General features: G+C 45.9%; 1 protein-coding gene across 1 annotated transcript in view; it reads right to left on the bottom strand.

Annotated features, from left to right (window-relative positions):
• GCKR (glucokinase regulator) overlaps positions 1 to 25,739 on the bottom strand; it is a 166,806-nt gene extending 141,067 nt beyond the window's left edge. Inside the window, exon 1 of the mRNA XM_078650117.1 lies at positions 25,454 to 25,739. Coding sequence (XP_078506243.1) covers positions 25,454 to 25,513 — 60 coding nt within the window. The 5' untranslated portion in view covers positions 25,514 to 25,739. The remainder of the gene's footprint in view (positions 1 to 25,453) is intronic.
• Between the last annotated feature and the right edge of the window lie 202 nt (positions 25,740 to 25,941).

Raw genomic sequence — 25,941 nt, 5'->3', positions numbered from 1 at the left:
CAAACTGGATCATGAGATGAAGAACTGTAGGAACAAAACCCAACAAAAACCCTGATACACATACTAATGTGAGTGGATGACACCACACACACTCCTCTGAACAAACTGAAGCACAATGGGTAATTCACTCTGACAGATTTTTAATTCCTTCACAGGGAAGATTCTTTTGAACAAAAGACAAACTATTGACTTTCCCAGACTTAAAAAGAAAAATATACATAAAGCCACTATTTGCATGTCACAAACTAATTTATGATATTATCATATAATTACATAGACAACTTCACTTGCTTGTCTAAGGACAAGATAATAAACAATCTTATTTCGTATTAATTGCCTCAAAAAAGAAAAACATGGCATTATTTCTTTTTCTGACTAATAACAAAGAATCATGACACATGGGAAATTTAGAAGAGAATCCCTTGTTCAAATGTCCTTCAATTCACATCCCTTAAACTGAATCCCGTAGTTTCATATCCTCTAAATATATTGAATAAGAACACCATATAGTAAAGAATTCGGATACAGCACAAAATAACGGTTAGCATATACAAATTATTGGAACTTCAGGTAAAATATTTGTTTAACCTTACAGAAAGCAGTTAAGCGTCAATCACGGATGTTCTTTTAAATACCTCAGGAAGGATTATATAGTGTCCTGATATGGAGCGGTCTTTTATATTTTACTAAGATAAATGTCAGACATTGATAGCTGACCCCTCCAAAGACTGACCCCTCCAAAGACACAGCATAGACTTGAAAACGTAACATCATGCGACCACCTTCTTTAAATCCACTCCCATCAGCAACAAAAGATACAGACTGATACATGACAAGATGCCGATTTTCCTGTGTATTGCAGCTGAATCCCAAACACATAAGATAAAATGTGGCATGCATCACAGTAGATAAAAAAGGGGGTTGCTGGAGAGCATGTTCAGCATGGAGGAGAAAGTCATTTAAGAAAATAGCGCTGACAGACTGTAATTAAAACATAACGAGTTGCAACACATGTAACGGGCAGTCCTCACAGGAGGTTACAACAGGAGAAAAGGAGGTACTAAGGAGGGACTACTAAGCCTATTAATGAATCAAAAGCCACCATTTACAAAGGACAGTAACAGGAGCCAATTGAAAAGATGGGTGGCAAATGGGCGGAGCTTAAAGTCTATATCTGAATACAGCATGTCTCGAAGCGACATTGCAAGCGCTGTCGAGGCAAGACCTAAAAAGGGTACGATACATATACAAAGGGGTCCCCGCAAGGGAAGCGTATTGTAAACTACATACACTTGAATTCTTCTAGACTAACAATCACAACAATAAATAGTAAAGAGGGATTCTCAGGTATTGTTATTTATTTATCAACACCGGATATCTACTATTGACAAAATACAATCATGTAAAATTAACAGCCCCAAAGGGGGGGGGGAAAGGAGAAAAGGAGGGGGGAGGGTTGTGCTCAAGGAAGTAAAGTCAAGGAAAATAAACACAGTCCAAGACATGTACTAATCACAATATTACAAATAGAATCGGGAGAATTCAGATACAACAGCCCAAAGTCAGAGCGTACATTGAAACTTATTAAACTAATGACATTCAACGGTCACATACAGCATTCAGGATTATCGGGGGCATGTGCCGGAGGTCCAAAAGGGGAACTAACCGTCGACGTTTCGACCCCTATCTGTAGGCTATGTTAAGTCCTTTATCGGGGTCTTCACCAGGACATCTACAGGGGGGGATGTAGTGGGGCAATCCTATCTGCAAAATTAAAAACAGGGATTCGCACTTAGTACATTATGAAAATCAATTAAATTAAGCCGTCCTATGTGGCACTACGAATATCATTAAATTAATTACCATGGAGTAAAGGCCCTAGGTGGGCTCTGAACGTAGAAATTGAGTGAAGCCACGCAAGATGTCGTGGTCGATCTCAGCGATAATATTTCGCAACTACAGAGGAGAAAACGTCAAATCAAACACAAGAATACGAATGAGAAACCAGTACTCCTATCAACAGAAAAGTATACTGTCATTCAACATTGTGTACTTGAATTAAAAAATGGAACTGGACTTACATATGCTTCAAAAGTTAGGACGAATGGTGAGTCAGTGGTTAAACCACGGTCGTCATTAAACAACTTCAAAGAACTGTATCGGCCATGAGTGCAAACAAAATGCACGGGCTGTGAATAAAAGAATTTCAGCAATTCAGAGTAGTTTGGACTTGTATAAAACACTATTGAAACTACACTGAGTGACAGGAGGCCACAATGTTCTATATCAAGGGCAAGGACTCAGTTATGGGTGTTGTCAAAGACACGCTTCAGATAGGCAGTGTCCATAGTCTATTACATACCTCCGAGTTAACAGCGGGAGAGAATTTCAATAGTTGAGCTTGTGTAAAGCCGAAGGGTCAAATGTGATAAAAGTCACTGTGAAACATAATAAAAGAGACTCAGTTGTCGGTTTTATCAAAGGCACGCTTCATGTAAACAAGGTCAGGAGTTAACAGAGGGAGGGAGATTCAGTAGTTCAACTTATGTCGACATAAGTTGAACTACTGAAATCTCCCTCCCTCTGTTAACTCGGAGGTATGTATTAGACTCCTGACCATAAAAACATAACGAGTTGCAACACATGTAACGGGCAGTCCTCACAGGAGGTTACAACAGGAGAAAAGGAGGTACTAAGGAGGGACTACTAAGCCTATTAATGAATCAAAAGCCACCATTTACAAAGGACAGTAACAGGAGCCAATTGAAAAGATGGGTGGCAAATGGGCGGAGCTTAAAGTCTATATCTGAATACAGCATGTCTCGAAGCGACATTGCAAGCGCTGTCGAGGCAAGACCTAAAAAGGGTACGATACATATACAAAGGGGTCCCCGCAAGGGAAGCGTATTGTAAACTACATACACTAGAATTCTTCTAAACTAACAATCACTAAACCTCCTTAGCATGAAAACACATTTAGAGGTATCACAGGCATAACAGCATTGCACATTACGCCTAAATCACATTAGGCCTAATCAGTATAAATACAGTAGGCAATCTCCTCACTAGTCAGCACATTAGACCCTACCCCCTAAGCATAACTCACATTTAGGGGCGTAAATCACAGTGAAGCACAATCTCACTAACACCAACCTCCATAGGTAAAACCATCTCTAGAGGTATCAAACACTGGGTGCGCAAAACATACTACACACAGTACATTTCCTAACACCCAAAGCATTGGCACATAATTCACATCAAGGTCCAGGTTGCGCCACTGCGCCAAAACCTAAACGTTGCAGCTGCCCACTACTTGCTGGGCAGCTGAGGACAAGAACAGCGCCTAAATGCTGCAGCTGGCACTAAGTGCTGCGCAGCTGTGGAAGGCCAAAGTAGGGGCGAAGGAGTGCGACTCACTCCTGAGTCCAAAGACATGTCCCTAAGAAGAAAAACCTAAATGGTGCAGCTGCCCACTACTTGCTGGGCAGCTGGGAACTCAAAACTGTGACAGGGGCCCTCACTGGCCCTTAGGGGCAAGATTGCGCCAACTGCTGGAGCCCTCTGGCTCTAGAAATACATATTGCGCATACGGTGGAGCCCTCTAGGCTCTGAACACACATGTGCGCTCTGAAGCACTCTGGCTCCTCAAAGAAAGAAATGTCCCCAATGGTGGAGCCCTCTGGCTCTAGGAGTAATGGGGCCAAAACATGAAGGAGCACTGTAGCCCTGAAAGTAAGAGGGCCTCCAGGGGTGGGGCCACACACAGGCTCTTGGCATTCCCGGGGCCCTATAACCAATGTCACCCTCGTTGGAGCGGCCCGCTGCAAGACGGGGCCGCTCTGAAGCAAACATCCCACTGTGGGGCCCTCGGGGGCTCTCAGGAATCAAAACATGCCCCCTGATGGAGCGCACTGGTGCTCAAAAGTACTCAGGCCCAATGCAGGAGTGGCTCGCAACAGCGAGATCGCTCTAGCCCCTACACTCCCTCAAGCGAGCCCCCTCTTCTCCCCACTCACCGGCTGATCTGTGACTGGACTCGGCCTCCGGGGGCTCCCCTCGCTCATGGGAGCCACGCCGCATGACACTGGGCGCCAGCATGGAGTGCCGCTTCACCCGGTCCCCCGTCTCGGGGCCGGGACTTTTAGAATGGAGCCCGCGGGGCCCTGTGAGGCTTCTCCCCGGCCGCGGGGGGAAGCGGAAGTGATGCGCCCTGGGTCAGGCACGGCCGCCTGACTTCCGGGTCGGGCCGGTACTCGGACAGCCACGGAGGGCTGCGGCGGCGATCATTTTCTCGGTGGCAATAGTGAGGGTTAGGCTCCCTCTAGCAAAAGTAGCCATCGGGGTGGGCACCCGACTTAAGCAAATACAAGCCCCATAGAGCGGGGTAGGCTCCCGCCATTAGGAACACGAGCATCACAAACACAGGCAAAATGCAGGGTAGGCACCTGCTTGAAAACATGGAAAATAAGCGGGGTGGGCACCCGCGCTGCTATTAGCAAATGCAGCAATGGGGGTAGGCTCCCTCAAGAGAAGGAGTAAATTAAGGTAAAAGTGCTCCCAGGCGCTAAGGATAGAGACACTCAGTTCCAAAAGAGTAGTTGGAGCAAAGATAGTTCTAGGGCAAGGAATAGCCCCTCCTGTCATCCCAGACCAGGCAACAGGGGCCCCAGGCAGAAGTCCTCCAGCAATCCAGGGGCTGGGCAGGGCCCATGGAGGCAAGCCTTCCCCTGGGCCCCAGCAGCAGCACGCCCCTGTAGATTCAAGTCAGGAAACAAGAACATTTTCATGGGGTCACAGCCACTCTTTTATACACACGAAATCCTTTGTCTCAGGCTGCAGGGCAGGGGGAGAACCAGTTACAACTGGTTCTTGAGCACTTTGTTGTGCTCAGCCCCTCTCACTATTCACAGGACAGGCTAGAGTCATCAGTCGCACCACAGGGGGCGGAGCCAGCATTGTGTAGGGAAGGCCCAGCCCTATTCAGGTCCCAAGTGCACCCCTCCCTCACATCTACATGCAGATCACCACCGGGCAGACCCATCCTGATAGCCAATTCACATTCACTGCACAGACATGCCAACTTTTAGAAGTAACATTTGGGGGTGGGCTGCACACCTTCTTTCATCCATTTAACTTTTTATCTTCCACTTAAATCCTTAGTATTTCATTATTTCATTGCTTATGATGAAACACGCCTCCAGTACGTATTTTTGAATGAAGAGGCTCGGATGGCCCATCAAGGATATGAGAAATCTAAGTAAATTGGCATTTCCTTGCCCGTGGATGAATCTTTATAACTGTTGGTTTAAGCAATGAAATAATGAAATACTAAGGATTTAAGTGGAAGATAAAAAGTTAAATGGATGCATTCAGCACTAGCAACAGTGCCATGGTTTGGGGCACCGACTCAGTGCCCCTTCATAGTGACTTAACTTTTAGAAGTGGCACTTCCACACCAGACACAATAAATCCGCTCACATCATTGCACAGCATTTAATAACACGAGTTCGCACATACCAAACTCGACCCTGCACTCCCCACACATCAGGAACTACCATGGACACACATATTCCCCATGCATTCCTATGGGAGGGCAGGCCTCTCACCACACATGCACAGAGAGCTCACACACTTTACACTATACCACAGTGAAAAAGTGCGCAGAGGCCTAAAATCACCAACACCAGGTTACAGAAACAGGCTAGGCAAAAGCAAAAAGTTTCGGGGTGAACCTGCCAAAAGGTCCAAGTCCAACAATGATGGAGACTAGATAGACTGTAGTGTAGTTCCTATATTCCCAATAGGCTCTGCGCATTGGAATAACATAAACGATAGTTTAGACGTAGGACTTAGGTCAACTAGGTCTCTATTGAATATGTTAGACTTAATTATGAATGACAGCTAGCTCAGAGGTCACTAGAAACTTTCTCGAGTAAACAGGAAGATGTTAACTTTCCTGAATAGACAAGAAGGGATTCGTTTCTGACAACCGCATAAACATGACAACTTTGCTCCCCCCAGAATAAGGAGTATATCTCCAGAGTCGTGGAAACAATAGATAACTATTTCACTCAGTCAATCGTGCATGCTTAGTTTCCCCAGAAGCGCAGAGAAATAGAGAGACGGGCGTTTTCAATAAAAGAGGTTATTTATTGAACAGTCTTCTTTCTCATACAAGAGAAGTGAGTTGCCACAATTGCAATACTTGTTATAAAGTAAAGTGCGTACAGTAAAAGGAGTATTATAAAATAATACTGTAAAAGCATGGTATGGTTTCTAAGCCATACGGTATTTAAAATAGATAAAATATATACATAAATAAAACCATGACTAAACGTACTCAACTGGTGCTTCTAAGATACGCCTACCCCAGTGTACCTAACCTAAGCTTAGTACGTGGGAAGGAGTAAGTGAGCTGCAGTTTAAGTTAAGATAGTTTTTGCCAAGAATCTGAATCAAGAATTCTCTAAGGGTCTAATCAGCTCCGTACCTTGTTTATAGAATGAAGGAGGTCTTGTATCTCTCTCTCAGGACTCGATCTCCCAGCAACCCGCAAGGGTGACTGGAAAACACTGGAGCTGGATTTCTCGGCAGGAGAAAAGACAGCGTCTCTCTCAGTGCGTCAATGGGAGGGTCGGCTTCCTTCGGCACTTGCCACAGCAGGGCGTCGGGCAAGTAGATAGCTGATCTGCTCCAAACCACTGTGTGTTTTGCTAGGGAAAATGCTGGTATATTTATACCTGGAAGGTGCCGAGTTTGACGTAAGGTTGGACATAAGACATCACTAAGAACTCGCAGTTCTTTCAGGACTCCAGGAGTTCTAGGACAAATCAATACAGAAGCAGGGGGAATTCCCGGGCTGCTGGAGGCTTGGTTTGTTTAAGAACGCGTTGTGCTTTCTAGGAGTCTATGGGAGTAGCCTTGCCGTATTTGGACTGCATTGGCTATGACTTAATATGGATATGATTCGTATGCCTTTATAAGAATATGATTTGTTATAACCACATAAGGGCATAAATCGGGAATATTTAAATAGGGTCCTAGATACGTTTACAACAAGACTTTAGTGGCACACAGAGTATAGATGGTCACTCTGAATACATATCCTTTCTAGCAGAGGGCACGTGCCAGACCCAGTTTAGAGACTTGGGGCTAGCAGGAGCTACTGGGCCACAGTCGTGGGGCAAGGGTGGTCTGCTGACCCGGATCTCCCAGAGTCTGTCCTACTATGGTTCACAAACTGGGCCACGTACAACCCCTTCAGCACTTGAATATCAGTGGTAGCGCTGGTGAGCAGCCACAGTGTTCTCAGGGAAGTAGATCAGGGGTTTGCAAACTCACTTCACCCAGCAGCACAATATCTCTTTGTCAACCCATTGCTTTACATGGATAAGAAAAGCACTTTAATAGACAGACACTCTTAAAACAGTATTTGACAGCAGGTACAATAATATGCACTGTCTCTTGGGCTACTGTACCTTGGGATACTGCCCTCCCCTTCTCTCTTTCCCACCAGTCCCTCTTCTTGTGAGTCTAGGCAGGTCGCTGTTAGGTGTGCTTTGTGCAACATGAATCAAGACTCTGGTGCAGGGGCCCCAGTGCAATTATGGTTGTGCTTGGTTCAGTCCAGTCTCCTTGATACAGTCCCACCATAACGTGTGTCTCTATGTCTTTCAGCATCACACGTCTCCAATCTTGCCCGCTTCTAGGATGAGCCACCATGGTTGCAGGAGTAGTCCTTGATCTGGGTAGGCTGCAGCAAGATGGGGCAGCCAGAGACTCAGCTATGAGTCTTTTGGTGAATGCAGGTACTAGGTGTTGGTGTGGGCTCATGTCAGACAACAGACCAGCTTTCGGGTCACTCAGCGCCGAGCAGTAAATGGGCCAGTACGCACACCGGTGTCACAGCAGCACAATGGTAGCGGCTGGATGCACCTCACAAATGTGGTGACTGCAATGGGCACAGGTCTTGGCTTGAGTGGCGACGTTCAACAAAAGGTATAGTAATTGACTTGTGTGGCATCATGCACCAGAGGCACTGCTCTGGGTTTTGGTGGCCATGTGCACCATGGGCAAGGCACAGCTCTTGATTTAAGCAGCAAGTATACTGTGTTTGTTCCAATTGCATATGGTGAGGTCGGCTGCCCGCCCGTGATTCTCGCTTGGACCCGCATTTATGGAGAGACTACACTCACACTCCTCAAAATGTTTCTGACATTCCTTGGACAGTCACAAGTCCTGTAGGCTTGACAGGCTCTTTCCCTCTCTCAGCAGACAGGATGTCCTCAGGTCAGCTCTTCCAACAAGGAGAGACTCCAGGTATGTGCCCTCTCCTCTCGGAAGCTGGCTGTCACACAAACACTAGCTCTTTTTGCACAGCGGTCCTCAGAGCATGCTGTGGAATACTCCCAACCTTGGGGAAAGAACTTGGAACTGGAGCAACAAGGATGTAAATAGCTCCCATTTTTATGCAGTTAAAGCAGACAGGTAGTGTGGATTCTCTGCCTCCAATCTCAGGACAGGTTTGGGAAGGTTCTTCTTTCAAGTGTCCTCTCTAGGCTGCTTTCCAGACACAGCTGTTTGGTAGAGTGATGCTCCTCACATCAAGGTAGTGTTCCAGCCAGGAGTACCCACAACAGAGGCACAGAGAGGCGTGAGCTTTCTGCAACTGGCTTATCACTTGCCACGCTGAACAGTGATCAGGATGAAGACAAAAGGTTGGCCGCACCTAAGATTTTTCCCTGAACAACGAGCATCCCACCACCCACAAAATGGCAGTACTACAGTAAGACCAATCAGCTGCTCCTCTTAAGGTGAAGTGTTTATGTACATTTCTAAAGGAGACTTGTCTCTTCCCTCCAGCTTCCACTTCCAATATCTGGGAAAACAATCCTACATCAAACTGTGCACAGGAGCATGCTAGGGGCTTCCAAAATGGGACCCACGGGCCTCCGTTACTATGGCGCACTTACGCACATTCGTCAGCACTACATATGCCACAAGCTCACAAAATTCTGCAGATTCACCAAACGTGGTATGGTACCACCACAACTGTACCTGTCAAACTCAAGATGGAACAGTAATCCACTGTCAGAAAAAAATGGCATACTTGGTGCACCCCTCCAGTTTTCAGGACAGTGCAAGACCTCACTCAGGTCAAGGACAAGGGTAGGCCTCTATGCACATGTTATATTAGCGTGAGCATAGGGCCAAAATACAAAAACAGGATAAAAGATAGCTGCAGCTGGGCCCTCAGAAAAAGGCAACATAACTGCACACCTCACAAAGAACATATCCGATTCAACAAAATGTTCAGGCAAAATTATGGTGTTCCTAAATTAATATAACTTATTTTATAGTCCTTTCACTGCATACATGTTTAGTTGACACCAGTAAATCTACCATTTTGTGGATATTAAACAAGTATATATTGTGTCTCACTGTATAATCAATGGTCTAAATATCAATTATTTCCAGTCACTGCCCATGTCTACACAGCACACACGCGCGGGAATAGCTGCTGCTCCCCCTGTAAATTGTGAGCTTGGATGTTTCATTATATTCTTCTTCTGAAGACCCACCAGGTGATGGCGAGGAAAGATTACTGGAGCCAATAAAGCTAACGAGCCACAGACCCCATATCTGCCTTGCTCAAGGGAGACCTGCTGTATGGCCTGGGGAGTTGACCTAAAGTCTGGGGAACTGAGAGTGGCCAAGAACCTTGCCTGCAACTTTACGAACTCGGACATCGGACTGAACGTCTTGCTCCATTGACTATTAATTGAGACAGAAGGATACTACTGTGGAATATATTGGGGCTACACTGCGTTATTTTGGAGAATACTTATCTCTGCTTTGTGGCAGGCACGATCTTACCAGTGATAGGAATACGCAAATTAAACTATCAGGCGCTTTTTCGAGTAAGACTCATCAGAAAGTACGAACAAAGGATTACAAATAAAGCCTTGAAGAAGTCTCGTGGAGACAAAACGTGCCGCGTCGGCTATGATCATGTATCATGTTTTTAATTATTGAATGAAAATATCATCTATCAAAATAAAGAAAGAAGAAAAGTTTTTTTGAGAAATGTGGAAAAGTAAATTTTGCCATGTTCTGTGTCCCTACGTGTCCTCCATCTTATGTTATGTGTGCATGATTAAATATGCATATGTATCCCCCATGTTTGATTAAAGACGCAATTACAGTTGTGTCCATTACTAGTATGCCAGTTTCCAGTTCTCGTGAAAGCTACGAGTATTAGGCCTATGTAAAGTTACGTTGCCACGTTTCTCAGTGTGCACGTTATTTCATTGTAAAGTCCCCGTTTCTAGGCCTCAAAAGGGCCCGGACACCAGATTCAGCTCCTGTCTTCTGAGTCCTCGCTGAGGAGCGATACAGCCCCCACCTGTATCCTCGACCCTTCACTTACTTCCTGCCTCACAGTGCCCGGCTCAGCCTGGCTCTGCCTCTGAGTCTGCCAAGAGTATGTTATGATTCTGGTTATCAGTCCAGCCCTCCTTCTCTGCATTCCTAAGCTACTGAATCGCATCAATAGTTTCCGTCATTGTCTAGCCTTTACGTCTCCATGTAAGAGAAATACTGCATTTAATGGTCATTTAATATTCTTCATCACGCGCTACATGTAGAGTAATGCATGCACCATTCTTAGAGTCTGTTAGCCTTTACCCCGATAACTTTTGGATTCTATCAACATGTTCTCTAAACATCAGATACTAGATACTGTTTAGGTACATGTCGCCCTGACTCTCCAGACTTCAGTCTCTGCTCCTAGCACAGAGTTCATAGCCCCCAGCTTCTCTTAGTAACACGTCATTGTCAGTTTGCGCGCACCATTAGGTTAGAGGTCCCGGCTCCTTAGGTAGCCCCCTCCATGTTTCCGCCCCATTTATGACATATTCTGTTACGTTTGCATCACATGTCTATGTATACGCCCCTGTTACACCCATTTTCACCCTTATCTTTCGCGACTGCTATTGACCACACCCACTGCTCCGCCTACTGTAATTCATTGTAATGTAACTGTTTTAGTATATATATTTGTGCACTGTTATTAAATGTTACGCCGATTCTGATCCTGCCCCCGGCAGCGCTGTCCATCCTGTTCCCGTGCAGGTTGTCCTGTTCCTGTCCTTTATGCTGTATTAAACCTGCAAACTCCTACTACCTCGAATCTTGACTCTTATTTATTGAGCTATCTGTTATTGCTATGTCCAGTCAAACCTAGATCCGGTATTATTTATTTATATACCACATAATGGCGCCCGAATAGGGACTTGCCCTTTCCCCACGCGCCGGTGAAGCCACGCCGGCCCCCTGACCCTCTGCAGCCGTGACGGAACCATACCGTGCACGTGCAGATATTTCTGCTTCAAGTATCCCTCAGGCCCACGGAGGAGACGGAGGTGGCGGTCCAGCATCCAGACGAGGCGGTGGAGGAACGCGGCGAGTCCCGACCAGAGCCCAAGCCGAGAGTCCAAGGTCCGAGGTATCCGGAGGCCCACCCGTAACAGAAGTCCGAAGCTCGTCCGTCCGGCGTCGAAGCAGTCCAGTCCAGTCCGAGGCCTTCCGTTCTTGCTGCCCGGTGAGTACCGTTGCTGGGGTAGTATCTAGACAGGGTCAATCTAATTGACTCTGGTCCGTGGGTTGGTGGTACACAGACCCACAAACGAAGTGTCCACTTCGGTGGATGCGGGTCCTGACGTGTCTCTTTATGAGACCGGTAAGTTTCGTACTGTTTCAGCAGTGCATCTAGTTTCTGTTCTAGTCAGTTCTGTTCTCGAGAAAATTCATGTATTCTGAGTATTCCAGGTAGTATTCTGTTCGAACTGTTATTTTAAATGTTCTTCATGTATTTTTAATGTCGTGGTATGAAAGTGGTGTAGTCATCGTGTTCGTTGTGTATTGTATTGTGTCTAGATTACAGTTCAGTCATGCCTTTATTCTCGAAATTACGTCAGTTAAAAACCAGAAAAGGTCTGCTAGAAGCAGCAGTTCCTGTCCCGCCTAGGGACAGTCCAGGTCATTTTATGTATCAAAAGCATGGCATAAGTGCCATATTATATCTAGATTTATGGGTAGAGTATACCAAACAGTTAGAAGAAAAGTATAGATGGCCTGTATCAGGCACATGGGATGCCGAGTGCATCATGAGAGTAGAAGAAGCATTATGGAAGAAGAAAGCCAGACAGTCACAGAAAGATGCCATCGAGTTATGGCGCAAAGAATCTCATAAAAGAACCGAAAAAGAAATCAGAAAGTCAGAACTAAGTAGAGAATCCTTAGAACGAGCCCAAGAAAGGGAACTAATCGAGATAGGTGAACGAGTTAAAACAGAACAGTCAGACAGACAGAGGCATGCCCTTATTAAGGGTATGTATCCTCTTCTTGCCGAGGGCTTGCCAAAAGCGACCCCGGAGGCATCCAGTAATTTTCCGCCACCACTAGTTCCGACTAAGCTACGTCACAAACCGACCGCAGCTGATATTTTCATCTCGTCCTATTTGGACGACACAGTCCCGGAATATGCAAATCCTGTTCCGCCAGTCCCTGTAAATCAGGCAATTCCTGCTCCCCCAGACACCGGGGCACCTCTTGCAGTACCTGCTACGGTACCCCCGGTCCAGCCTACATTACAATTTCCCGCCGCGCTAGTACGAAGAGTATCAGTCGACGATTCCAGTTTAGGGGCCGCAGGAGGAGGTCCTCCTGGTACCCCGCCACCGCACCAACGTAGAACGTTGGCCGAGTTACATGAATGTGCGTTACAGCGTACGCCCAAAATTAAGTCCGTTGCAGAAATCCGACGAGCTCTTACTGAATGCCGCTATGATCCAGTTGCAGGTGATGATAGTACAGTAATATATTCCATCCGTGTAAGACGGGTGACCGGGTATTTAGACACCCTACCAGATATGAAAGGAGATCTAGACAGAATATATCGTTTCATCCGTACAGGGGATGATCCAGAAAGTATTGGCGAAGCCATGTCTCAAAGGAAAGCTGAGATCCAGCTCATGTTATTAAAGTTCCTGATTAATTGTCTAATAAGAGAACAAGATTCCCCGACTAAAGATCAGGCCGAAATGAAAATCCTGACAAGGTGGAGTGATAATATAGCCGAGGGTAAACACAAGACTATCAGTAGTATAGAGAGTATGTACAAGAAAATCCGTAAAGAAATAATAAAGTTACACGAACAACGTAAAGCAGCACAAGTAAACGAGAAAGAAAATGACTCTTCTACTGAAGAGGTAGAGGACGAGAATCCCGCCAGAATAGCGTATGTAGGAAAATCTAGATTTCCAGACCGACATTCACGTCTAGACTACAAGAAAACTGTTCCTCATCCGGCACCAGAACAAGGTTCTCTAGAACAAGTATTTCAAGCTACCGATCACATTCTGAAATCACGAATCGGTTAGAGCGAGTTAAGTACTATGCATGAACAAGAACTAGTCCGATCAGCGGTCCGATGGATTACTGATTCTACCACTTTTCCAGACGAAATAGTGGCACAAATGTTTCTGAAACTGCCTCCAGCCGAGCAACGACTGGTGGGTATGTATATGATCCAGCACCTCATTACTCTGTATGAGGGTCAACATTCTGATCCAGGTCCGTTACACGATGTCCTGAACGAGTTACTCCAGTATAGATGGAAAGGTTTAGGTACCGATTTAATTAGTGTCATTCTAGAACAGCGCCACAAATATAGAACGTTTTTGAACCCGCATTTTGTTCATGTCTCACCTCCAGAAAGTAAACCCTTTTACATAGACAGACAGAATCCGTTACGAGAAGTACACCCAGTTAGGACAACAGATGGTGAAATGCAACGAGTGTTTGTTTACACTCCGATTACAAAGATGGAACTCTTAGAGATGAAAAAGTTAATTCCCTGTCATGATAAAGATCCAGCAGGGTTCCACCGGGAATTAAAAGACATGCTCCGTATGGGAGAATACACGTATCCAGATATAATTAAAATGTTAAAAGTCTTATTGCCCGCAGGGGTATACGAGAAACTCAAGGAAAAAGATTGGGAGGTGGGAGAGAAAAAGATCGATTGGGCAGTTCTAGAAGCTGAAGATAAGGCACGAGTACCAGGTACCGGTCTAGGAGAGAAATGTAAAGAATTACCTGAACTGTTAATACAAGTTTTGCCCAGATTATTAGCAACTAAAAAGGAAGACTGGGATGCAATCTCAGCCTGTAAACAGAAACAAGACGAAGACACTAGTGATTTTTATTCTAGATTCGAGAAATGTTTTAGTATAAACAGTGGCCTCAAGACGAGTAGCGAGTCATACCCTCATCTTTTTGTTACTAAATTAGTCGAGAATTCAAGTCCACAAGTTAAGAATCGAGTTTTGAAAGTCGAAAGTACCTGGCAAGCTAATACCCCGTCCCAGATGTTACAGATGCTCCAATACCACCAGAATAGAATCAGAGAAGAGCAAGAACACGAGAGAAAACGTATGAAGGACACGAAAATGAAAGTGCTGGTTGCACAATCTATTCCACAAGACAGTCAAAAGAGGGGTCCGAATCAAGCCAGTCATCCTGCAGCTCCCGTTAAAGGGAACTGCAATTATTGTAAACAGCCAGGTCATTTCATAAACGAGTGTGCAGTTCTGAAACACAATATAGCTACCGGTAAGACTAAAGAAAGACCACGTCCGCCTAGACAAGAACAAGTTTCACAGACTTCTCAGCCACAGAATGCACAACAGACAGTTCCAGCACCGCAGCCTATCGCTGCAACACAGCATGTTACACAGCAGATGTACCAGTATGCGCAGTCCGAGTATCCAGAGTATCAGCCATATTCATGAAACAGCCTAGAGAGGGAGGTAGGCTTGCCTCTCATCGAGATACCTGTAGATCAAGAGGGTCCCTATGTTCATAGTCAAGTATTAGGGAAAGACAGAAAGTTTTTGATTGATACAGGGGCAAGTAGGACCACCATTAGTCACGCCGAAGTTCCAGGGGCTCCGCTCTCAGGCTCTAGAAATGTTTCCCTTGGATTTTCAGGAAAGCCTATTGTAAACGAGATATCTAAGCCAGTTACTCTAGAAGTAGGTCCATTGTCCCGCACTACTGATCTGTTACTTACGAAGTCATGTCCAGAAAATTTATTAGGCATTAAAACACTGAAAGAATTAGGTGCAGTTATTTGCTGTTCCCCAGAGGGAATACGATTGTTCCTACGTGACTTCAAGGGTCACTATGTATTACGAGATTTTGATCCGAGATTGTCTAATGTTCCGCAGCATCTATGGGCGCAAGGTCCAACTGATGTTGGTTATATGCAAATCACACCCCATCGTGTGACTCTCAAACCAGGTGTAGTGTTACCACGAATCAGACAGTACAGATTGCCACCTGAGGCTGTAGCAGCCTTATCCAAAATTATTGACGAGCTCATCGCTCAAGGAGTAGTTGTAGAAACTGACTCCAATGTATGTAATTCTCCGATCATTCCAGTCATGAAACGTACTGATCCAAATGCACCCCCAGTATATCGATTAGTGATTGACCTTCGAGAACTCAACAAATGTATTATTCCCCAGTACCCAGTTGTCCCAGATATCTCTTCCCTATTGACAGCCATTGATTCTGAAGCCTCATTTTTTTCAGTCATAGACCTCAAGAACGCATTTTTTAGTGTCCCCATTCACCCAGACAGCCAGTTCCTTTTCGGATTTTGTTTAAATGGAAGGAGCTATATGTTCACACGAGCTCCTCAAGGTTTCACAGAAAGTCCTAGTATTTACAGTCAAGCACTTAAGAGACAACTAGACAATATTCACATGCCAACTGACACTGCCCTGCTCCAGTATGTCGATGATCTACTGATCACAGCCCGTTCTGAACGTGCTTGCGAGCGAGCATCCCTTACAGTCTTGTATTTCCTAGCAGAGATGGGGCACAAGGTGTCCCCTTCTAAGCTTCAATTCTGTGTCCAGCAAGTGATCTACTTAGGCCACTTACTGTCCAAGAGGGGTAGGCAGTTGACACCTGACCGTATCCAGTTAATAGCGAGTCTTCCTCAGCCCAAGACCCAGAAGGAGGTACGTGCTTTTATCGGCCTCACTTCTTACTGCAGACAATGGATTCCTCAGTATGCATTTCTAGCTAAACCACTGATACAGTTAACGACACAGGAGGCAGCCGTATCGACTGTCCTCCCTTGGACATCTGAACATACACTTAGTTTTAATGAGTTAAAGAAAGCTCTATGCCAAGCTCCAGTTCTAGCAACACCGAACTACAGTAAGCCTTTTACACTTTTTGTCACTGAACGGGAAGGTACAGCATTATCTGTTCTCACACAAGATCAAGCAGGACAATACAAGCCCTGTGCTTATTTTTCGAGCACATTAGATCCAGTAGCCCAGGCTCTGCCTGCGTGCCTCAAGTCAGTTGCAGCCACAGCACTAGCTATCAGACAAAGTGATTCCATAGTGTTAGGACATTCCTTGACAGCACAAGTTCCACACTCCGTGGAAGTTCTTTTAAACCGAACACAGACTCAGCACTTGACAATTGCACGTTTAACAGGTTATGAACTGACACTGTTCCAGCCACACATAGAAATCAGACGCTGCAACGTTCTAAATCCTGCTACACTGTTACCGTCAGTTAATTCAAATCCTGCCACACACGACTGTGTGGAAGTAGTTAACATTATGACTAAGCCAAGACAAGATCTGACAGATATTCCATTACCAGATCCCGACCTGACACTTTATGTGGATGGTTCATGTATGAGAACAAGTACAGGAGAACTAGTAGCCGCGTATGCAGTGACTACTGACACTGAAGTTATTGAAACACACCGTATTGACACCCTGTCTGCTCAAGCAGCAGAGCTAGTTGCTCTGACACAAGCCTGCATACACGCCAAGAACCTGAAAGTTAATGTTTACACAGATTCACGTTATGCATTTGGAGTCGTACACGACTTTGGAGTGCTCTGGCAGGAGAGAGGTTTCATGACTTCTCATGGACTCAAGATTCAGCATGGTCTCCTTATTCAAGCTCTGTTAGATGCCATACACCTACCGACATCTATTGCTATCATGAAATGCAAAGCACATACGAAAGTTACCGACACTATTTCTCAAGGTAATGATCTAGCAGATCGCACAGCCAAGCTTACAGCACAGACACCAGACATTCCAGTTAATAAGACACCGACATACACTCCAGATCTGACTACCTGTATGACAGTTAAGGACCCCACTCAAGATGTCATAGATATCCAGTTACATGCTACTCCCGAGGAAATCAAGAAATGGTCCGAACAAGGAGGGGTCCAGACAGATCAGGGATGGGTAACGAAGGGTAAAGCCACATGGTTTCTCCCCGACTCTATGGTTCAAGTCATTATCAATACCGCACATAGTCCAGCACATTTAGGAGAAAAAGCTATGTTAGATAGTATCCAGAACATTTGGTTCAACAAGCATTTACGAGCTGCAGCCAAGCAGAAAGTCCGTACCTGTATGATATGTTGTCAGTTTAATCCAGGTAAAAGTGTCCCGGTGGAACAAGGTGGATTCCAGCCCCCTGACCACCCTTTTGAAGTCCTCCAGATGGATTATATTCAGATGGAGCGATGTCGAGGTTTCAAGTATGTCCTTGTAGTTGTATGCGCTTTGTCCAGGTGGACAGAAGCATATCCAGTCCCAGATTACACAGCCGCGACCACTGCCAAGCAGTTGGTTCGTGAGTTCTTCCCCCGTTATGGACTCCCTAGGGTCGTGTATTCTGATAACGGCCAGCCATTCTCATCTGAGCTCATGAAACATATTTCCCTTTTGTTAGGGTACCAGTGGAAGTTCCATTGTGTACGCCATCCAGAAGCAGCCGGTCTCGTAGAGAGACATAATCAGACCCTGAAAATCCGAATTGCAAAAGTATGTAAAGAGAAAGGTGTGGACTGGCTAGTAGCTCTGCCAGTTGCCTTATTTTATATGCGCATGGTCGCACATTCCAGATCAGGTCTGTCCCCTTATGAGGTCGTATTCGGCCGCCCCCCTAACATGTGGGGTACACCTAGACCTCGAAGTATTACCGATGTTTCAAGTAATATGCTGACAGATTACCTAGCTTCCTTGATGTCTGCCCTCAACTCTTGTCGTTCACAGGTTGCTGCCGCATTTCCAGACAATACCGAGGTGGCACCGCATGAAATCGTTCCCGGATCCATGGTTCTTGTCCGGAATTTTGATCGTTCAAGTCCGCTGGAGCCTCGCTGGAAGGAACCCCGACAGGTCCTCCTGGCCACCCGTACTGCCGTCAAGCTGGAAGGCAGGAAGGGCTGGGTCCACCTGTCACATGTGAAAAGATTTTTTGGACTAAAGCCTGTTTCAAAGAACATTTCCGAGGATTCTAAAGACTGCCAAAGTACTATTCTTAAGGACTGTCCCGCAAAAGACATTGCTACGAACCCTTCCCTGTCAGAGAAAACTCCGCAGCAGGAGTATAAGCTTAAACTAAGGTCTAGTAAAATAAGTCAGCCAGTTTGATTGTCTAAGTCCTCCCCTAGGTGAAACGGTTAGACCGGTTTCTGACATGTATATAATAGACCCCCATAGAGAGAGAGTTAGTGAGAACTCTAGAAGTTGCACTATTATTTTATGTTTTCTGCTATATTTTAGCATTATGATTTCCTGCACCAGTTATGCATTTTATTTGTGTTTTTCAGTTTCTCATGTAAATAAGTCTGCCAATGTTACAGTAGAGCACACGTTTAGTGATCTGCCTCCTCATGAACTCTCATATCGTCTTGCTATGCGTAATAACTCCTTTATCCGCATGTTACATTATTCACACCAGACCAGCAATGCCACAAATTGTTGGGTGTGTGGTCGACTCCCCCCTTTCCAGACACCGAAGGGAGTTCTGCCACTCTTTCCTTATCCATTTTCACATAATGGTTCGTGTGGAGCATGGTCCACGTTAACGTCATCCTTAACAGATATGTCTTTTCTGAACAGTACATGTTTCCCAGACAAGCAAGGTCTTCCCCACAGAACAGGGTTAGATCTAGAAAATGAAGTTTATAATTTGGGTAATTATTCTTCGAGTTTTATGGTCCTGAATGTTCAGTCTGATTCTACTCCAGACTTACCTGCCATGTCAGTACTACCAGTCAAAGGTGAATTATGTGTCCGAAATAATGGTTCCATACATGTAGGCCATAGTGATTGTACTACTATTATCAAGTATAGTGACAGTAGGAAATCTATTTTCAAAGCTTCACGTCATTCTTATTTTGTTTGTGGTCAGACCGCATATGTTCGTCTGCCCCTTGATTGGGATGGTACATGTTACATTGCCTTCCTACTGCCACCAGTTTTCCTAGCCCCACCTGACTATCATAGGAATTCCCACCTAGTACATACTAGACACAAGAGAAATCTCCCGATTGTCGATTATACTGAAACTGCTCTAGAACAATACATAGATATCAATAAAGGTGTCTTCCCCTACTTAGGTACTGTCGTGAATAGTAAACTGATACGTAGATTAACCAGAACACTTGAAGCAGTAGTGATTGAGACTACTTCTGCTCTAGGTAACTTAACCGAAGAACAATCCTTTATGAGAATTGTCGTGCTCCAGAATCGTCTCGTCCTTGACGTCATACTGGCCGATAGGGGCGGGGCATGTAGAGTCATCGGATCTAGTTGCTGCATTTTCATTCCTAATAACGCACCGTCTGTTTATTCAGCTATTACCAGACTCCATAAAATTGCCCATATGTTACACCAAGATCCAGGCACCTGGACATGGTCCGGTTGGTTCTGGAATATAATTTCCGCCTGGGGATGGAAAGTATTGTCATTTCTGGGTATTACAGTAGCGATCATATTCAGTTGCTGCCTCTGTTTACAATGTGGCCCTGCGATTTGCGGCATTTGTGCTACATCTTGTATTCCTAGTCCCGAGTCCCGTCCTAAATCCCGTTCCAAGAAAATTCGAGACGAGCAAATGATACTGTATGAAATGATAGATGGTATCATGAATATTGATGTTTCCTGATGGAAACGTAGTGACAAGGAGGGAATGTGGAAAAGTAAATTTTGCCATGTTCTGTGTCCCTACGTGTCCTCCATCTTATGTTATGTGTGCATGATTAAATATGCATATGTATCCCCCATGTTTGATTAAAGACGCAATTACAGTTGTGTCCATTACTAGTATGCCAGTTTCCAGTTCTCGTGAAAGCTACGAGTATTAGGCCTATGTAAAGTTACGTTGCCACGTTTCTCAGTGTGCACGTTATTTCATTGTAAAGTCCCCGTTTCTAGGCCTCAAAAGGGCCCGGACACCAGATTCAGCTCCTGTCTTCTGAGTCCTCGCTGAGGAGCGATACAGCCCCCACCTGTATCCTCGACCCTTCACTTACTTCCTGCCTCACAGTGCCCGGCTCAGCCTGGCTCTGCCTCTGAGTCTGCCAAGAGTATGTTATGATTCTGGTTATCAGTCCAGCCCTCCTTCTCTGCATTCCTAAGCTACTGAATCGCATCAATAGTTTCCGTCATTGTCTAGCCTTTACGTCTCCATGTAAGAGAAATACTGCATTTAATGGTCATTTAATATTCTTCATCACGCGCTACATGTAGAGTAATGCATGCACCATTCTTAGAGTCTGTTAGCCTTTACCCCGATAACTTTTGGATTCTATCAACATGTTCTCTAAACATCAGATACTAGATACTGTTTAGGTACATGTCGCCCTGACTCTCCAGACTTCAGTCTCTGCTCCTAGCACAGAGTTCATAGCCCCCAGCTTCTCCTAGTAACACGTCATTGTCAGTTTGCGCGCACCATTAGGTTAGAGGTCCCGGCTCCTTAGGTAGCCCCCTCCATGTTTCCGCCCCATTTATGACATATTCTGTTACGTTTGCATCACATGTCTATGTATACGCCCCTGTTACACCCATTTTCACCCTTATCTTTCGCGACTGCTATTGACCACACCCACTGCTCCGCCTACTGTAATTCATTGTAATGTAACTGTTTTAGTATATATATTTGTGCACTGTTATTAAATGTTACGCCGATTCTGATCCTGCCCCCGGCAGCGCTGTCCATCCTGTTCCCGTGCAGGTTGTCCTGTTCCTGTCCTTTATGCTGTATTAAACCTGCAAACTCCTACTACCTCGAATCTTGACTCTTATTTATTGAGCTATCTGTTATTGCTATGTCCAGTCAAACCTAGATCCGGTATTATTTATTTATATACCACAGAAAACAAAGTCTTCAGCAAATTTATTGGGTTTTGGAAGTGTATTTTTTTATGACTGTGATTGATACTCGACTGCATTCTCAAAAATGTTCTATAATATTCTTTGATACTTAAAAAATATATTGGTAAGTGATGAGCATCTTTGTTTGTGGTATTAATTTTGGTTTTCCAAAATATCAAGGGAACTAGAAGGGTCAGGTTCCCAGTTTGCGCACCACCACTGTTCTGCCTATATTACCTAGAACATTAGTAAAACCAGTGCAGGTCTAGGGTGCCTTGACCTTTTATCAGAGTTATAAGAAAAAAGGCCAGCAAGGGATTTTGTTCTATTATTATTTATCAGCGTAGTTGGGGCCTGTTATGAAAATCAGGATTCCTAAAACTGTTCTTAATCAGTAGCTGTAGTGAATCGTTAACTTTAGGCAAAGAGTCACATAAGATCTATAAATACAGTGTTAAAACACTAACACAGTAAATAAATGCGAAGACCAGGATTTTATATTGTCTGAAGATTATTATTTGTTTTCAAGACAAAGAATCTTTTTATAAAAAAGAAGAAAACATTTTTATAAAATAGGGTACATACAAAAGTATTAGTTAGATATTCAAGGTATAGGTTATTTCCTCCTTTGATATATCTAAGATAGAGTCCAGACTGCTAAACACAAGATAACACAATGATTTCAACTAAAAATCAGAAGAAAATCAAAGATGATACAATGGGTCACATGCAGACTTGGACTGGATAGTCGACGTTTCGGTCTTTTAAGGAATTTTTCATAAGACCATCATCAGGACAAAGAAATTCTACATACAGTAGATGACCCTCTCGTATTATAGGCTGAAGTTATTTCAAATGTTCAACAAGGTACCCGATACTTGCTGATGGATGAAGGGACAACCATTCGGTTTTCACAAAAATGAAAGGAAGAATCTCAATCAAATACGCGTCGGACCACAAACAAATTTTGTTTTTCAAGCCAGAACCCAATTTGTTCGTGGTCCGACGCGTATTTGATTGAGATTCTTCCTTTCATTTTTGGATGTTGGGTGATTTCAGGTGAAGAAGGTGAAGCTTGACTCTTCAGCCACGAGGACCAGGAGGCGTTGACGATGACCAGGAGCTGGATTCGAGCTGTCCCACGAAGGATGTAGAGTGCTGCGGAGTCGGTTTCCGGATTGGACCCAACAAGCCTTGGCAACAGCAACCCACGCAGAAAGCAAATATTGGCTTTGGTGCAGATCAGCAAGGTCTGAGGGACTCTCCACTCAGTGGGGAGTCAGGGCACATCTGGAGCAACCAGGGAAGCTCAAAGGAAAGAAGAGTTACCTTCGTGGGGACCCACCAGTTGAAAGACCAGGGATCGCAAAGGGGCCTCGAGCAGAAATGCTAGAAGCGAGCTCACCAGAAATCTCATGGAGTGTATGCCCACAATCTTCGGTGCAGATGGTGCTCTGGTGCTTGGACTACAAGTAGCCCAATGCAAAACTTCCGGAAAGCTCGGGAAGTCGATGCACTAGCAAATGTGCACGGTGTCCAGGAGTTACGGAACCACGTTACTGGTGAGAGCTGCGTGTCTCATCTTTGCTGGGATCTCGTGTCGGCCTCTGAGAAGTCTGGAAATCCATGTCCTGAGTCGCAAATAATTCAGGGTCCAGCGGGAGCCTCGGAAATGCAGACCGGCAAGATGCTTCTTGGTTCCTGTTTGAACAGGGGAGTCCCTCCTTGACCCCAAGGGAGAGTCTTCAGTATTCTAGTTGTGTAGAATGTCGAAGTTCCAGGATATATGTTGCAGAGTTTCGTCCAGGTATAATCTGAAGTCCTAAGGACTGGGATTCCATACTTATACTAAGTTACGGGGTTGGACATACTCTGGGGACTAACCTATGGGAGGTTCTGGGGAGAGGGGTGTTTACACCCCTTTCCCGTCGTCCAGTTTCGTGCCATACTGGCCCCTGCAACCAGTTTGAACTAGGGTATGCACAGGGACACCAAGTGTGCCCCCAGCACTGTCTGAAAAGCATTCTCTGAATGCACTCACCCAGCCCCAAAACACTAAAGCCAGTCTGGGAGGTTGTTACACCTCCCTGTGACAGGAAACCAATTGTCCAGGCCTCCCCTGCTGGAGTTTCATCCAGCAGCAGGAGGTCAGACTCGTGTCTGTGGCTGCAGCATCCATTTTGTGATCCTGGGGCTCTGTTAAACTATTACCGGTCAGGTAAGTGTGTACATGTCTTCTCTCTCTGGAAGGGTGGAATTCTACCCCCGCTGCCAGGACTGGTGGGGGGTAGGGGGGTAGGATTCCAAAGTGTATGACACCAAACACGACATGTTTCTATGCAGCCATTCCAAAGTTAGCATTCACCGCAAGGATATAATGCACTTAAGAGTATATGGTCTGGCTGCATCACAGAACAGCCTCAGAGAATAGGCTCCGAAAGCTGCAGAGGGGCCCAGCTCATGCATGGGCACCCTTTCACGCAAAACCAAGCACTCTGCCTTTAGGATTGCTAAGGCCTACCATAGGAGTGAATTATAGGTTTATATGTGTCAGTAATTAAAGGTGGATATAGGTAACCTATCTCTCAGTAAGGGGTGCATGCACCACCTTACCCAGGCTGCAGTAGCATACCTGTGGTGTCATTTTGTAAGGCTTCCAAGGGGTGGCATAATGCTTCAGCCCTTGGCAGGCCTCTGGGGTACCTATGCCCTTAGTACCCAAGGTACCATATACTAGGGACTCACAAAGGTAACCCAGTAACCAATCTGGAGTGTACCTAAAGTGCATGCAATCATTTTAGAGAGGAAGCAGCTAGGCTGGGGTCCTGGATAGCAGGGCCCCAGCCAGACTAAAGTCGAAAAACAGTGAAACACCAGCAAAAAGTGGGAATAACCATAGTAAGCAGATCCTACTCTCCGACAAGACTGCCAAAAGAGATTCTGGGCTGGCTGTGGCACAGACGCAGCGGTGATTTCCACATGGGATGATTTTAAAACTGCAGTGGATTAATACTGGAGTACCGGCGCACCTATGGGGTGAACCCTCCCTTGCCTTTGACATTGTTGATCATCCGGGGCGTCTACAGAGACTCGACAGCATCAGAGTGCAGGGCGCAGAACTGGAGTAGATGACAACTTTTCTATCAGACACATCATCGCCTCACTCCTCCCTTCTGGCCAGCTCCATTCAACTCACAACTAATGTACCGAAGAGCTTTGCCGCCTCCTAAAAATGTACCCAAGCTCTCTGCGGGACCTACTCTCCTCCATCAATCGCAAGAGTTACTCTTAACCAGACAATACAGATCACACTCCAGTATGAAAACCCTTAAGGACTCATACTTAACTGGACAAAGCCTCAAATGGTCAAATAATGCACGATACCAACCGCAGCAATGTAAACACGTCACAATTCGAAATATTCACACATGGTACATGCAGGCGCGCAACACCCATTGGGCTCACGGGGCTTCAGCCCCCCCCCCCCCCGTCGTGCGGGCTGACACAGCTTCGCGGGCTGGCGAGCATGTAATTGCAGCCGCACCCGAGTACTTAACAGGTCTTTAAAAGACCATTTAGTTGTAAATAAGGCTTTTGTTGTGTGGTCACCCCTTCTCACAGCCACTTTGTCCATGGTTGGAAGAATTAGCCACCCCCGAATTATTTTCAGCCCCCCCCCCCGAAATTTGGCTCTAGTTGCCCGCCTGGGTACATGGATCAAACACAACCATCAATAATCTGGCCTCAGCAACTTGCCCGACACCAAACAACTGAGCCCAAGTGAAGATTCTGGGGGTAAATGTGGACTCCAGTCTGTCACTCATAATCAGACAGAATTTATACAATGTATTTAAACTGCAGCTTGTCACTTCTTTCCCTCTTATTTGCATCTAAGATATCTCTGCCAACATTGCTTGAAATACTTTTCCCGCCTCATTATTGGAAGTGTTAGCCCCCACCCCCGGGAGGTGGGGTCTAGTTGCACCTCTGCATTTCAGTGTGGACTTGTCCCCTAGGGGTTGTCTAGTCTTCCTGGGCGCCACACTAGGCATCCTGATAGTAACGGATGCATCCTTCTTGAGGGCCACAGTTTGCGTCAGACTCGGGCACCAGGACCCCCCCTTCCAGCAGATCAGCGGGGTCACCTGGGTTCAGCCTCCACTTACCTCCCACTTGCCCGGGTCCGGGGTGTCGATGACGTGCTTGTACCTCCGTGTCCTCCGCATGGCTCCCCTGGGGCAGGGGTGGCTCGGGGCGGGTGTGGATCAGCCCGCGCGCTGGGGGTCCCTCTCTCGGGGTCAGTGGCCCCTGGCTGCTGTCTCCACCCTTGTCCTGGGGGTCTCTCTCTTCACCCTCTGCCTCTAGCCGCTGCCCCCTGCTGTGTCTGCTCTTGGCCCCAGCTCTCCCTCTCCACCCTCGCCGTGCGCCCTGAAGCCCCTCCAGCCGCTCTGGCCTCCACAGAGGCCTCGAGGGTCCAAACCTTATCACATTCTCCCGCTAATGATTAATCCGGGGTGTTCACCTTCGAGCTCCCGGTGTCTGATGGCCGGTCCTGGCACACGGTGACGCGCCAGGGCGCGCAAACATCCCCCTCGCCGCCCTGCGCCCCCTGCCCCAGGGGTGGCACCCGCAGCCCCTGCGTCACCGGCTGAGA

This window comes from Lissotriton helveticus, chromosome 6, assembly GCF_964261635.1.
Source record: "Lissotriton helveticus chromosome 6, aLisHel1.1, whole genome shotgun sequence".
Lineage (NCBI taxonomy): Eukaryota > Metazoa > Chordata > Amphibia > Caudata > Salamandridae > Lissotriton > Lissotriton helveticus.
Note: the sequence above shows the minus strand (reverse complement) of the source record. Positions and strands in the feature narration are given on the sequence as shown.